At 42.3% G+C, this 16,124-nt stretch overlaps 1 protein-coding gene across 1 annotated transcript in view; it reads right to left on the bottom strand.

The window, feature by feature from the left end:
* LOC105100866 (DNA polymerase nu) overlaps window positions 1-16,124 on the bottom strand; it is a 108,815-nt gene extending 92,691 nt beyond the window's left edge. Inside the window, exons 1-3 of the mRNA XM_064489385.1 lie at window positions 16,104-16,124; window positions 9,245-9,305; window positions 8,525-8,589 (exon numbers count right to left, since the gene is read on the bottom strand). Coding sequence (XP_064345455.1) covers window positions 8,525-8,589; window positions 9,245-9,305; window positions 16,104-16,124 — 147 coding nt within the window. The remainder of the gene's footprint in view (window positions 1-8,524; window positions 8,590-9,244; window positions 9,306-16,103) is intronic.

Below are 16,124 nucleotides of genomic sequence, written 5' to 3'. Positions count from 1 at the left end.
CAACTGTGGTTTTGGGAAGCCTTGAATGGTAAATTGCAGTTAATTTCAGTCAATTTTGGCTTTTAGCACAGTAGCGGCTACCCACCCCTACCCCCAAGCCATGAGGTAGGAAGCCAGGAGGCAGCCTGGAGCAGCCTGAACACAGCTGGTGGGAGCCAGGGTGGGCAAAAAAGACCCTGTTCTCCAAATACTGGGGATCTGTGCTCTGATCACTGATTGCTGCTTCTAATAACAGAGATTCAGACAAACAGGCAGGCAGCCATTCTCTTTTTGTGTGTATGTATGTATATATACATATATTTTTTTTTAAATTGAAGTATAGTCAGTTTATAATGTGTCAATTTCTGGTGTACAGCATAATGCTTCAGTCATACATGGATATATATCTATATCTATATATATTTCATATTCTTTTTCACCATAAGTTTCTACAGGATATTGAGTATAGTTCCCTGTGCTATACAGTATGAAATTGCTGTTTATCTATTTTATATATAGCAGTTAGTATCTGTAAATCTCAAACTCCCAATTTATCCCTTCCCACTCCCTTTACCTCCTGGTAACCATAAGTTTATTTTCTGTCTGTGAGCGTTTCTGTTTTATAAATAAATTTGTCTTTTTTTTTTTTAGACTCAACATATAAAGTGATATCATATGGTATTTTTCTTTCTCTTTCTGGCTTACTTCACTTAGAATGACAATCTCCAGGTCCATCCATGTTGCTGCAAATGGCATTATTTTATTATTTTTTATGGCTGAGTATTATTCCATTATATAAATATACCACAGCTTCTTTATCCAGTCATCTGTCAATGGATATTTAGACTGTTTCCATGTCTTGGCTATTGTAAATAGTGCTGCTATGAACATTGGGGTGCACGTATCTTTTTGAATTAAGGTTCCCTCTGGATATATGCCAGGGAGTGGAATTACTGGATCATAAGGTAAGCCTATTTTTAGTCTTTTGAGGAATATCCATACTGTTTTCCATAATGGCTGCACCAAACTACAGGCAGCCATTCTTGTTGCACCTTCCACATTATTGTAGGAAGCTCCCTCTCCAGCTGAAGTGATTTAAAGGTCTTTTTTAACCCTTCTGCATGTTTCACTTTTTCTCCTTTCAGGAGACAGATGTTAAAGACAAGGACACTAAAAAATAACTGCACATACATGGGGAAAATTAGAAAGTGACTGAGCATGCCCAGGAAAAGGCTCAGAAAAGACCTGAGAAGAACTTAGGTTTACACTTCATGCTGGTCTTCAACACAGAGACAAGCTACAATAATTTAAAACACACACACACACACACACACACACACACACAAACACCAGAAATGATAATACACAGAAAGAGCAAACTGTGGGAAAGGGGGAGAATCTGATTTCCAGAGTTACCACATTATTAGATCCTAATGTCCAGTGTTCAACAAAAAATCACAAGGCATACAAAAAACAAAAACAGGAAAGTATGGCCTATGCAAAAGGGAAAAAATCAACAGAAATTGTTACTGAAAAAAAGACCTAATGGTAGATATACAGACAATTTTAAAATAACTGTCTTACAGATGCTCACAGAACTAAAGGAAGGTGTGAAGAAAGTCAAGAAAACAATGTGAACAAAATGGAAATATTAATAAAGAGAGAAAATTTTAAAAAGAAAACAAAAAAATTCTGGAGCTGAAAAGTACAGTAACTGAAATTTAAAAAGTCACTAGAGGGATTCAAAGGCATATTTGAGCAGGCAGAGGAAAGAATCAGTGAACTTAATAAAGGAAGAATAATGAAAATGATTGAGGCTGAGGAACAGAAAGAAAAAGGATTGATGAAAAGTGAATAGAGCTTAAGGGACCTGTGGGACACTATCAAGTGGACCAACATACAGATTGTGGGAATCCTAGAAGGAGAAGAGAAAGAAAAGGGCAGCAAGAATATTGAAAGATATACTTGCTGAAAACCTCTCAAATTTGATGAAAAAATGTGAATATAAACATCCAAGAAGCTCAAAGAACTTCAAGTAAGATGAACTCAAAGAGACAAACATAAAAACATATTATCATCAAACTCTGAAGAGACAAAGAGAGAATTTTGAAAGTAGCAAGAGAACAGTGTCATCACATACGAGGGATACTGAGTAAGATTATCAGCAGATCTCTCACCAGACTTTGAAGCCCAGAGGAGAGTGCGTTAATATATTCAAAGTGCTAAAAGAAAAAACTATCAACCGAAAGTCCTTGTCTGGCAAAACTGTCCTCTAAGAGTGAGAGAGAAATTAAGACAATCCCAGATCAACAAAAGCTGAGGGAGATATGACCACTACACTTGCCCTGAAAGAAATGCTCAAGAAAGACCTGCACGGTGAAATGAAAGGACACAGTACAGTAACCTGAAGCCAAATGAAGAAATAAAGATCTCAATAAAGGTAAATACATGAATTATAAAAGCCAGTATTATAACAATTTGTAGCTATACTTTTTATTTTCTGTATGATTTAAGAAATAATTGAGTGTAAAAGTGAGTATTTACTGTAACTTTAGTTTGTGACTCTAAATCTTCTTTTCTACATAATTAAAAAAATTATTAGTTCACATTTTGGAGGACACAATGTATAAGGATGAAATTTTGTGACATCAACAATGGGAAGGGTTGGGGACAGAGCTGTAAAGAAGCAGAGTTTTTGTGTGTCATTGAAGTTAGGCTGGTATAAATTCAAATTAGACTGTTATAACTTTACAGTGTTAAACGTAATCCCCATGATAACAATAAAGAAAATAGCTATAGCACACACACAAAAGGAAATGAAAAAGGAATTTAAACATTTCACCACAAGAAGTCAACTAAACACAAAGGAAGACAGTAATGCAGGAAATGAAGGACAAAAAGCTGTAAGCTTATAAGGCATATAGAAAAATAGCACAGTAACAAAAGTGAGTCACTTCTTACCACTAATTAATTAAATATAAATGGATTAATTCTCCACTCAAAAGACAGAGATTGACAGAATGGATAAAAACACATGATCTATCTATATGCTGTCTGCAAAAGACTCACTTTAAATCCAAAGATACAAACAGGTTGAAATGGAAAGGATGGAAAAAGATATTTTATTCAAATAGTAACCAAAACTCAGCAGGGGTGGCTATAGTAATATCAGACAAAATAGAATTTAAATAAAAAATGGTTACAAGAGACACAGGATGACATATTTTCAATACAGTAAGAAGATACGACAATTATAAACATTTACATACCTAATGACAGACCATCAAAATATATGAAGGAAAACTTACAGAATTGAAAGGAGAAATAGAGAGTTCTACAATAACAGTTGGAGACTTGAATATCCCACTCACAATAATGGATAGAATAACCAAGCAGAAGATAAGTAAGGAAATAGAGGACTTAGACAATGATAAACCAACTAGATCTAACAGACATGTACATAACACTCTACCCATCAATAGCATGCACATGGGATATTTTTCTCAAGTGCACATAGGATATTTTCCAGGACAGACTATATGTTAGGCCACTAATTAAGTCTCAAGAGATTTTAAAAGATAGATATCATACAGAGTATCTTCTCTGACCACAAGAAGTTGAAGTTAGAAATCAATAACAAGAGGAAAACTGGAAAATTCACAAATTGTAGAAATTAAACAATACGCTTTTAAACAACCAAGAGATATAAAAAGAAATGAAAACCAAACTTAGAAAGTACTTAGAGATGAATGAAAACAAAAACAAAACCACAACAAACCTGCATACGGGATGCAGCAAAAGCAGTACTAAGGAAAAAAATTATAGCTATAAATGCTTATATTAAAAAACAAGGAACTGAAAAATTGTGCTCTACACTGGAAATTGACACAACATTGTAAAATGACCATAACTCAATAAAAAAAAGTTAAAAAAAAAAAGAAAGATCTGAACTCAATAACCTAATTTTACAATATAGAGCTAGAAAAAGGACAGACTAAAGCCAAAGATAGTAGAGGGAGGAAATAATAAAGATGAAAGCAGAGATAAATGAAATAGAGAATAGAAAAACAGTAATGAAAATCAATAAAATTAAAATTTGGTTCTTTGAAAAGATCAGCAAAACTGACAAACCTTCATCTAGGTAGGCTGAGAAAAAAAGAGAAGGCTCAAATTACTAAAACCAGAAATTTCAGTGAAAGTATTACTATCAATTTAAAAGAAATAAAAAGGATTGTCAAACTATGAACAACTGTACACCAGCAAATTGGATAACCTACATGAAACAAATTTTTAGAAACATAAAACCTACCAAGACTAAATCATGGAGAAACATAAAAACTGAATAGACCTGTAACTAGTAAGTAGATTGATTCAGTAATCAAAAATCTGCTAACAGAAAAAGCCCTAGACCCAATGGCTTCACTGGTGAATTCTACCAAACATTTAAAGAAGAACTAATCCAATTCTTTTCAACCTTTTCAAAATAAATGGAGAGGGCAACACTTCCCATCCCATTTTATGAGGCCAGCATTACTCGGATAAAAAAGCCAAACAAACACACTACAAGAAGACTACAGATCAATATCCCTTATCAACACTGATGAAAATTCCTTAACAAAATGCTAGCAAGCAGAATCCGGCAGTATATTAAAAGGATTATATACCATGCCCAAGTGGGATTTATTCCTGGAATGCAAGGATGGTTCAACATATGAAAATTAATCAGTGTAGTATGCCACATCAACAGAATAGACTGGGGGGAAAATGCACAATCATCTCAAATGATGCAGAAAAAGCATCTGACAATATTGGACATGCTTTTATTATAAAAACACTCAGCAAACTAGGAATGGAACAAAACTACCTCAATATAGTAAAAGTCATAAATGAAACACCCACAGCAAGCATCATACTCAGTGGTAAAAGGAAGGGGTTCCTCTAAACAAGGCAGAAACAGAAACAAGGCAAAGATGCTTGCTTTCACCACTTCTATTCAACATGGTATGGAAGTTCTAGCCAGAGCAATTAGGCAAGAAAAATAAATACAAGGCACACAAATTGGAAAGGAAGAAGTAAAATTATCTCTGTTTGCAGATGACATGATCTTATATGTAGAAAATTCTAAAGATTCCAAAAAAAAAAAAAACAAAACTGTTAGAACTTTTTGAACTCAGGAAAATAGCAGGATACCACAGAAATACACAAAAATCAGTTTCACTTCTACACATGAACAATTTGAAAAGGAAATAATAAAAACAATTTCATTCACAACAGCATCATAAAGAATAAAATACTTAGAAATTAACCACAGAGGTGAAAGACTTATATGATGAAAACTACAAAACACTGCTGAAAGAAATGTTAAAAGACATAAATAAATGGAAACACATCTCATGCTCATGGACTGTAAGGCAATATATTAAGATGTCAATATTACTCAAAGTGATCTATAGATTCAGTGCAATCCCTATCAAAATCTCAAAGATATTTTTTTTTCAGAAACAGAAAAACCCATCCTAAAATTCATTTAGAATCTCAAGGGACATCAAGTAGTAAAAACAATCTTGAAAAAGGAGACCAAAACTGCAGGACCTACACTTCCTACTTTCAAAACTTACTACAAAGCTACAGTAATCAAAATAGTGTGGTACTGGCATAAAGACAGACATACAGACCAAGGGAACAGAATAGACAGCCCAGAAATAAACCTTTGAATATGTGGTCAAATGACTTTTGATGAGGGTGCCAAGACCATTCATTAGGGAAAGGACAGTCTTTTCAGCAAATGGTGCTGGGAAAACTGAATATTCACATCCAGAAGAATGAAGCTGGGCCCTTACCTAACACCATATACAAAAATTAACTCAAAATGGATCAAGGACCTAAATGCAAGACCTAAAATAATAAAACTCTTAGAAGAAAACAGGACAAAAGCTTTACGACATTGGATTTGGCAATGATTTCCTGGATACAATACCAAAGGCACAGGTAACAAAAGAAAAAATTAAAAAATTGGATTTTATGAAAATCTAAAATTTTTATGCATCAAAATGCACTATCAACAGAGTAAAAGGGCAAACCACTGAACAGAAGAAAATATTTGAAAATCATTTATCTTGATAAGGGATTAACATCCAGAATATACAGAGATCTGCTGAAATTCAACAACAAGAAAAAAAAAACAAACAACCCAATTCAAAAATGGGCAAAGGACCTGGATAGACATCTTTTTCCAAAGAAGATATACAAATGGCCAAAAAACACATTAAAAGATTCTCAATATCACTAATTATTAGTTAAAAGCAAATCAAAACTACAATGAGATACCACTTCACATCCATTAGGATGGCTACTACCAAAAAAAAAAAAAAACCAGGAAACAGTAAATGTTAGCAAGGATACAGAGAAACTGGAACCCTTGTGCACTGTTGGTGGGAATGTAAAATGGTATACCCGCTGTGGGAAAAGTATGGTGGTTCCTCAAAAAATTAAAAACAAAATTACCATAAGATTTATCAAATGACTTCTAAGTATATATTCAAAAGAACTGAAAGCAGGATTTCAAAGAGATATTCATAGGCCATATTCACAATAGCTAAAACATAGAAGCAACCCAAGTTGCAGCCATCAACAAATGGATAGATAATAAAAATTTGTTATAAACACACAATGGCTATTCAACATCAAAAAAGGAAGAAAATTCTGCAATATGCTACAACCTAGATGAACCGTGAGGACATTATGCTAAGCGAAATGAGCTGGTCTCAGACAAATACTGTTTGATTCCACTTACATGAAGCAGAGCAGCCAAAATCATAAAGACAGAAAATAGAATGGCGGTTCCAGAAGCTGGGAGAAGGGGAGATGGGGAGTTATTGCTGAATAGTTATAGAGTTTCCATTTTACAAGACAAAGTACTTATGGGGATGGATGGTGGTGATGGTTGCACAACAATGTGAATGTACTTCATACCACTGTTCTGTGTAGTTACAAATGGTTAAGATGTAAATTTTACTGTTAGTGTATTTTATTACAATAAATGAAAAAGATTTGCACTATTCATTGCATATAATTTCTTTCTCAATTTAAAAAATACATAAAAAGAAAAACAAATCAGTCCCAGGTGGATTATAAACCTCAGTGCAAAGGCTGATGAAAACAGCTTTCAAACATAACACATGAGAGCACTTCACGAGCTTGAAGTAAGGAAAGGTTTCTTAAACAGGATGCAAGAAGCACCAACCATAAAGAAAATGATTGATAAATTGCACTACATTAAAAATTAAGAGCTTCTGTTGATCAGAAGACACCATTAGGAGAGTAAAAAGGTAAGACAGAAAGGGAGAAGGTATGGTAACAGATTTGTAACCAGAATATATCAAGATGTCCTATAAATCAGTAAGCAAAAGACAAAACTCTCAACATATAAAAACGGGTAAAAATTTTGAGCAGATCATTTACCAAACAGGAACTCCTAATAGCCAATGATGATATGAAAAACTACTCAACCTCCTTAGTAATCAGGGCGATAGAAACCAATACCACAAAGGGATACCATTATGTCCTAACCAAAACAGCCCTATTAAGAGTCTGTGAGCCCATGCAGGTGAGGATGCACAATGACAGGGCCCTCCGTACACTTCTGGCAGGTGCGACTTGGAAGGTAATTCAGTTTGTCTGATGGAGCCGAGCAACACCAAGTGACCCTGCAGCCCACCCTGCCTCAAACCCCAAGAGCACTTGCCCACGGACCCAGGAGGCACGCTCTGGGTGCAGCATGGGTTGTAATGCCTGCACACTGGAAACAACCCTGATGCCGTCAACAGTGGGATGGGTCGTGCCGCAGAGGACTAAGCGCCCAGCACACGGACTAGAGGCTGAGATGCAGAGGCCAGGTGAGAGCCGGCAGCACAACTATTAATTTACAGTTCCTTCAAAAGGGAAGATGACTATACTGTTTAGGCGCTGAAGTAGAAAACTGAAGAAAAGCAACAATGTAATGACTACAAAAGTCAGGATGGGGGTTACTTTTAGCAGCAGGAAGAGGGTTCTGACAGGGAAGGGCACACAGGGCTTCTGGAAATTCTATGCTTTGATCTAGAGGATGATTATACCAGTTTCCTTTAAAATAACTTAAGGGGTACATTTTAATTCATCTTTTTCATGCATTTTTATGCACCCCTCTGTATTTTGTAGTTTTCACGGTTAGAAAGCTTTGATTTTGCTTTTTTTAAAGAACCCAAGAAACCCATGAATTCCCCTCACCAGCCACAGCGGGGCAAGTCCTTGCAAGAAGAACCTACGTTTGGAGGTCACTGAGCATCCACTGAACCACACACACATCCACATGGGGGAGCGGCCAGATATGATGCTTGTTTAAACCTTTCCAAAGTGGGGCACTCCCCTGTAGGAGTCAGGGACAGGCGGAACAGTGGCAACATCAGTCCGGGGCAAACGGGGATGCAAAGGAAAGGGAAGTCACCCTAGAAGTGCCACAGGTGGCAGCTCAGCTAACACGTACAAACAGTCTGACACAAGCATGTACCCCAAGAAGTGCTGAAGTCCTCTCCATTTCTTCTTTGTTCACCCGGATGCCGTGGCTTTCCATCACTGTGAGTCAAAAACCAAAGGAGATGAAATCTGCACTGCATCAACAAATCATTTCCGTGAAAGACTGCAGCGCCTGGAGTGAGCCTCACTCCCAGTGAGGACCATGACAACTGCCTGCTGCGTGCCGAGCTCAGCACTGTCCAGGAGGGTGAACGTTCGGCCCCAGCAATGGTGGCAGTGGGCATGGGGACGCTGGGCGAGGCTCTGCGCTCCTGGGTGCCCAGCAGAGCACAGACAGAGGAGAGCCTGTGGCAGGCCTTCCAGGGGGTTCTCACCAAGCGGGAGGGTTAAAGGCCAGCAGAGCAGGACCAGACAACTGCTGACTGACATAAAGCATCCAGACAGGCCTCCTCCCTGCACCGCTGCTCTCAGGAGTGCGGGAGACGGGCAGGCGCCCCTGGGCCAGGGCACTGCAGAACAGGCAGCCCAGATGGGATCCCACGTGACCCAGATGTCAGAACGTTCTAGTCCTTCTTGACCAAGAGGTGATGTGGTCCAACCCCTCTCGTCACAGATGGGGAAGTTAGGGGCTTGATACCTCTTCATTGTCCATACAATACACGACCTACCCCAAACTAAGAGAAAACAGTTGTTCCCAAACAGTACAAAGAACTCACTAGAAAGATGACTATAAGTCATCCTTATGGGACCTTACCTGCCAAAACTGGTATCAGAGGAAGCTCCAGAGTACAAAACAGTGTCCATAAACCATAAACCTGTTTGATAGAAATGATATCACTGTTACTTTTAAGCTATTATTTCTACCTGCACTGGCTGAACAGCCTACCTAATTTCACTGAGCTACAATCAAGGCAACTCCTGTGGCACACATGGTTGGCTTCCCCTGTTCTCCTTCCTAATAAAACTCTTGTTTCCATCTAATGTCCTATTTTATTACCACACCCAGAGGGAGATATTCAGAAATATCTGTAGGACAAGTCCCCTCCCACTTTCCTTTAATCTTTCTCACTTTTAAGTGTGATTTAGGTATTTGTGAACTTTGAGTTTCCTGTTTTAATTTCAAAATAAGTTTACTGAATTCTCAAAAATTTAACTAGAGTTTTCGCTGATTTTGCATAGACTTTATAAATTATTGTGGGGAGAAGTGAAGGTCACCTCCTCCAGAACCACGCACCACGTCTCCATCTGCTCAGACCATCTCCCATGCTCTCTCAGAGTTTCCATCTGAAGGGTCCTTGGTCCCATCTGCTCCTCTGCTGTGCCCTCAGACCCACGCTCTGCCCTGCTCCTGGCCCTAGAGGAAGGGCTGACGCCCTCCAGGCCGCATGCCTGGGCTCCTTCCCTGCTCTCGGGCTGGTTTTACCCATCTGGGGGCAGGGGGAGACTGAAGTGGGCTCCCCCTGCCCACCAGCCACAGTGCACTGCCAGCTGTGGTCCTCAGCCTGTAGCCACAGCTTCCGGTGCCTGTCCCTGGAGGCCACTGCATTCTTTGCTGGCTCTCTTACCCCAGCCCTTGTCTTGGTAGCCAGCCCCTTCACTCAACACTTCTCGATTCTTCCTTCAAATGACCTCTGCTTCCCAGTGAGACTCTGAGTGGAGATGTGTCCACGTCACTATTAACTGAAATAAACTCTTAGCTTTTATGTTAACTGCAGCATTAGAAATGTTCCAGTTGATCCAGAGTCTTTTTTAAAATGTTACAATTGTTGTCAATTTATAGAAAACATTTCAAAAACTTCAGGTCTTATCATCTGGACTATCCTTTTATGAGTGTGCGTAGATCAACCTGGCCTAGGAATTTTCATTTCCTGAGGACGTTGCTTCCCATGAGTCTGGACGTGAGTGAGGGCAGCTCTGGGACAGGGGGCGAGGGCGCAGCTAACTGGGAGTTGTACTGAAATGCTTGCCTTCAGCTGAGAACAGAGGCCCATCGTGAGTCTGTGGAGCACCCTCAGGTTGGCACATACATTCTGATTCTTTAAAAGATAAAAGAATTAAAAATTAGGCAAATGTAGCAGCAACGTTCATCACAGCCTAGGAAGTGCCAGTGTCCCGCGGCGGGTATCACACAGCAGGTGGCGCCACCAACCACCGCAAGTGGGGCGGTTCCCATGCTAGGGAAGGCACCTGTCGGCAAACTCAAGCTGCCTGTTGCTCAACACTTTCTCCCCAACCCAATTCTCCTCACTTTACAGGAAATGAACCACAATGAAGCTAAATGTCCAAGACATAAAGATCACAAGGTGGTAGAGCCGGGGGGACACAGACCTGGCCTCCTGGCCCACTTCCTCCACCCAAGCGAGTCTCAGAGCCACAAGCCTCACTCACACTCACTGCCCATCCTCGCCCCAGACGACACAGAGACCCTGGGAGGTGGATAACAGGGTCTGTGTTTAACTGACAAAGAGCGCAGTGGATGAGCCATGGCCCCGACACTCTGTCTAATTGTCCCTCCCCTGCCCAGAGCCCTGGTGTCCCCCACTGAACACCTCACTCTGCCGAACGACTCCCCAGACTCCAGGCGGGCCAGATTCAGTGTCAGAGACAACCCCCACCAAGAGCAGGCGCTGGCTGCACACCTTGGGTTTGTCTTGCAGCCATCCTGGGCTTGGCTCTCCTGGGAACCACGAGCTGGAAGGCACCATGAGACATCCACGTGGCCTTTCTGGCTGTGCCTGGCAGACTGCCACTCTGCTGCCTGGAGGCCCTTCTGCATGACAAAGGGGCCATGCGACTCCTACTCTAAACAGTTCCCCAGCTCTGAAGCTTCCCCAGGACAAGCTCAAGCTCCTTGATGGAGCTCAGACCCTTCGCCCCACAGCCCACCACGCTTCCTGTGTATTTCCAACCCCAAACCCCACCTGACACAGCCCCCTCCCCACAGACAGTCTGTAGGACAAAATGCCCCGAGAGAACAGCCCCCAGCTTAGCACCCAGCACACAAGGCAGGCCCACGTGGCCTCCTGCTCACGCCCCCTCAGCACGCTGCATGGCCCTCCAGTCATCAGCTTACAACCAGGAAGCCTGAACAGAGTGGCCCGACAGTGGCCCGCAGGGCTCCCACAGGGAGGCTCCCCTAGGCCTGCTGTGCGGCCCTGTCAGGTCTCCCCCACTGAGCTCCAGGCAGCGTTCCAGGGCTGCAAGCACCCCTGCTCCTCCAGACAGTGGCTCCTAACAGTCGGTGCATCTCCAGAAAGAGGGCTTGCAGAGACAGACCTGGGACAGCTTCTACAGTTCTCCCCACGTGGATTGAGGAGTGGCCATCCCAGGCCTGGGCCATGGCAGCCATGTCACCAGCATGAAGAACTCATGAACAAGCAGCAGGTGACTCTCTGACACCAAAGAATACATTTAGAAGAATCACACTATGAATGGCATCTCCCAGGAACAACCTCACAAAGGGACAGAAATTACCTGTCCTCACTCCATATCCTCAACCCGAAATGTCAGGGTTAAAAAGCATTTCTGCCGTATAAGTAAAAACGAATGTCAGCAATGTTCTTTTTACTACTGGTCAGTCTATGAAGTAGAAAAAGCCCCTAGAGAAAAATCAGGCTTGTATTACGGCTGATAAGCCTTATCTTAAAACAACTCACCACAGTGTCTCTTGAGGAATTTCCGTATGTGTTGTTCACTTCAACTGCGACGGAGTTTCCAAAGTGTTTTGCCACTAAATCTTCAAAAGAAGGTGCAGCATCACTAGGGTCTATAAGCCATGCAGCAATTCTGGGATCTAGCCCTACAAAGTCAGCAACTATAGAGAAAGAGGTCGTTTAATCATTCTAAGAACAATGAATAAATTGCTCTTTTCCCTTCTGTAACAAGGTTCTTAAGGTTCAAATCAGTAACTATGGAGTTACCCTCCCCTCAAACCACAGAGCTAAGTACCTGAGTGATGCTCCGTCATTCCTAAAGAATGTGGAACCTTGGGTAAGAGTGGCCTCCACAAACCCAGGTCCCACACAGCCAACCTCCATGGGGAATGCATCCCAAACTGCCTGGGAATTTGGATCTCTCAAAGCATGAAGAGCTGAAGGTCGGAACCCTCAGCCCCACACTCCTTGCCTTCTCTTGCCCACTTTTCTCCGCTCCCGAGCCTTTCTCTGCCCTACGCACCTCTCCCCGACCTGGCCCCTTCCCCACCCTCCTGCCTGGCTGCCTCCCCAGCTCCCAGTCCTGTGATGCGCTGGCTGCTCAGGGCCTAAGTTCTGTGAATGGAAGGAGGCCTGAGGGAGCCCCTGAGCATACAGTGGGGGTGGGAGGGCGGGAGCGAGGGTGAAGATGCTGGCGTTCAGGGCAGTCACCCTGCGTGAGAAAATCCTGTGAGACAGCTAGGTGTGAAGGGAGCTCAGGGGCAAGCCACCCCCACAGGCCCGGGAGGCCACTGCAGCCCTTAAGTGCTTGCCTTCTCATCTGGAAACCAAGAAGAAAGATTCCTGTAAGTACCCACAGGGCACATATGAAGGTGCTTTTTAAAAATAAAGATGATATTTACTAAATACCTGAGAACTGCGGACAAGGAGAGGGAGTTATAAAAGGATAGGGCGGCTGATAGATTAAGAGACAAAGCTGAATCCTAAGATGGCTTTTGGGAGCTACTTTAACATTCTGAAGTGCGCTGTACAAAACATGGAGTCTGCCTTTACATTCAGCTGCAGCCCTAGATCACGTCCCACTCGATGCTACCCTTTCCGGCGCCTCTAAATTACGCCGGTCTAAGAGATTCACATTCACCAGAGCAGCCACGGCATCGCTCTCCAGGAAGCCCCTGCAGAGGCAGATTTAAAACTCTTGGAACTTGGGGTGACGGGGTTGGCAGGCACTCTGCCTGCCGCCCTGGTCAACCATCCCGACCGGCATAACTCCTCTGCTACTACTAACTGACCCAACCGGGCTACTTCATTCTACTTGCCTTTTCAAAGCTCTAATGCTCCAAAATTAAGGGTTCTAATCAATATATATTTTTGAAAATCCATGGGGAAGGTCTGACAGTGCTGCAATGGTCTCGGGGCTGGTCCCTACACACTCTTGTAACTAAAAAACCAAAGCCTTCAGGACAAGCCCCATGCTGGGAGAAAGGCAGTAGCTAGAAAAGAAAAGTTAAGGAATTGATAGAAATTATGAAAAGTAAAGAAATCAGAATTAGAAATACTTAGAGATTAGCTGACTTAGTAAAAGAGAAACTTAACAAAGAAATGAAAGAATTCAGGAAAGCAAAGTAAAACAAACAAAAAACATTCTGAAATAAAAACTAAACTGGGAATACACAAAAGCAAATAAATGCAACAGACAATGCCTTAAGTTTCTTTTTTTAAAAGAAGATAGAAGAGAGGAAATTATTTTAAATAAAAAACAAATGAAGAGATTGAAAGCAGATTCTAGATAAAGTGATAAATAAGAAAGATGGAGAAACGTCAACATAGGAAATCACAAAAACGTTCCAACATCACACAAAAGATAAACAACCACAGATTAAGATACAAATCTGAATCCTAAGGTTGCTTACGTGCTTCCTGACAGAAGGCCACACCACCACTCAGAGTCAGGGCCAGGACTCGGGGGCAGTCTTGCCCTCCCAAAGCCTGGCCTGAATCTGATGGGGCCCCCGGTCTCACTGCCACCAAGAGAAGAGGGAGGACATGTTAAATGACAAGATGGGGAAATCCTGCAGGACAAACAGCCTGATCCACCAGCAGTGGTGAAATGCTCGCAAGGAGATACAACAGAGGGGGAGGGTGCACAGAGTGAGCGGCTCAGGAGCTGTGCCACACCCACCCAGCCAAGTGTGGAATGGCACCCTTGCTCGCATCTCAATTCAAACAAACTGTAAGAAACAAAACCAAAAATATTTAGAGACAATTGGGAGGGCAAGGTAGAGCCCAGTGCTAGAGCTGTACCTGCTTAGCATGCACAGCATCCTAGGTTCAATCCCCAGCGCCTCCATTAAAAAACAAATAAACCTAATTACGTCCCCCGACGGCGGAAGTGCAGACACTGACTAGATAGCTGATAACACGGGAAGACCGTTGCTGACCCGGGGGAGGTGACAGCACCACCAGAAAAATGGAGCCCTCAGGCTTCAATCATCTAATTGACATATTTGCGTAATAACAACAGGAAGCTGGGATTTGCTACAAAATAACCCACGGGATGAAGGCTTGGAAAAGTGGGGAGTTACAGGGGAAAGAAGGCCAGATGTAAGTTGGTAACTGGTAAAACTGGGCGATGTGTACTCGTGTTTTCCAACACCACCTCTCACACCGAACGTGTGGGTTTTCCCCACCGCACACACGCCTCCAGTTCTCTGCAGACACCAGCTGGGTGTCCGACAATTCGATTCAGTTCTGACACTTAACTGCCCGGCGTCAGTGCAGACCCTGCAGGGTGAGGCTCAGCCCCACAGACAGCCTCACCTTGGGCACTAGGCCCGAGTCCCCGGCCTCCTGCACTTCCCGCCGACCAGCTGTAAATCAGGGGTTCCCTAATCCGCTGTAACAGCTCACAGAACTCGGGAAAGCACCGCCTTGCTGACACCTGTTTACTCTAAAGGCTACCACTCTGGAGCAGCCAGCTGGAAGAGATGCGGAGGGCAGGGCGTGGGGAGGGGGCAGAACTTCCACGCCTTCTCCAGGCAGCCCCACCTCCCAGCACCCTAGAATCCTGCCATTTACAGGGTTTTATGGAGGCTTCATTACATGGGTGTGGTCCATCAGGTCGTTGGCCACCAGTGATTAATTAGCTTGCTCTCAGCCCCTCTCCGCTTCCTGGAGGTCACGGTGGGGCTGAAAGTGCCAATCCTCTAGTAAGGCCACCTACCGCCTCTTTCTGCTGACTACCCTCACCCTGAAGCTCTCTAGGGGCCCCAGCCATCAGTCCTCTCATTAGCTACAAAAGACATTCGTCAGTATGGAGATTACAAGGGTTTTAGGAGCTGCGTGCAGGAATCAGGGACAAAGACCCAATATATATTCTTATTATATCACAGGTACTTTTGTATATGTTGGAAATTTTGTACCAAAAAAAGATTTTTTTCCAACAGCTTATTGCAAATATTTTCAAACATTCAGACAATTTGAAAAGAACTGTACAGTGAACACTCATATATCCAGCGCTAGAGTCTACAATGAACATTTTTCTACTTTTGTTTTATTACATATCCGTCTAGTAAAAAAGATTATAAAAATCTTCTTCATAATTTTAAATGAAAGATGAAAATATGTTTTATATTGTTTTGATGTTAACTACTCTGGACTTTAATTCTTAGAAAGTTTATGAGCTATTTGTGGCAGCAGCAAATCTCAACTGCCCATGCCGCACAAGTTACTTCTTCCCTGTTTTAAAGTACAAAAGTAATATACACTTAAAAAATCCAAATAATCTAAAACACTGAGGGAAAGTGCCTCCTCGGGCTTAGGGCGTGTGGCCGCACGGGTGGCGCGCTGCAGCCGTGCGACCCAAGTGGTGCAACACGGCAGCCCTCACCGTGCTCCCATCCCCAAGAGAAACCGCTGTTGGAGAGTTAAATTTGGAGGACTATAAAAACTAAAACTTACCACACTTCCAACTGTCATCAT

The sequence above is a fragment of the Camelus dromedarius genome, chromosome 1, assembly GCF_036321535.1.
Source record: "Camelus dromedarius isolate mCamDro1 chromosome 1, mCamDro1.pat, whole genome shotgun sequence".
Classification (NCBI taxonomy): Eukaryota; Metazoa; Chordata; class Mammalia; order Artiodactyla; family Camelidae; genus Camelus; species Camelus dromedarius.
Note: the sequence above shows the minus strand (reverse complement) of the source record. Positions and strands in the feature narration are given on the sequence as shown.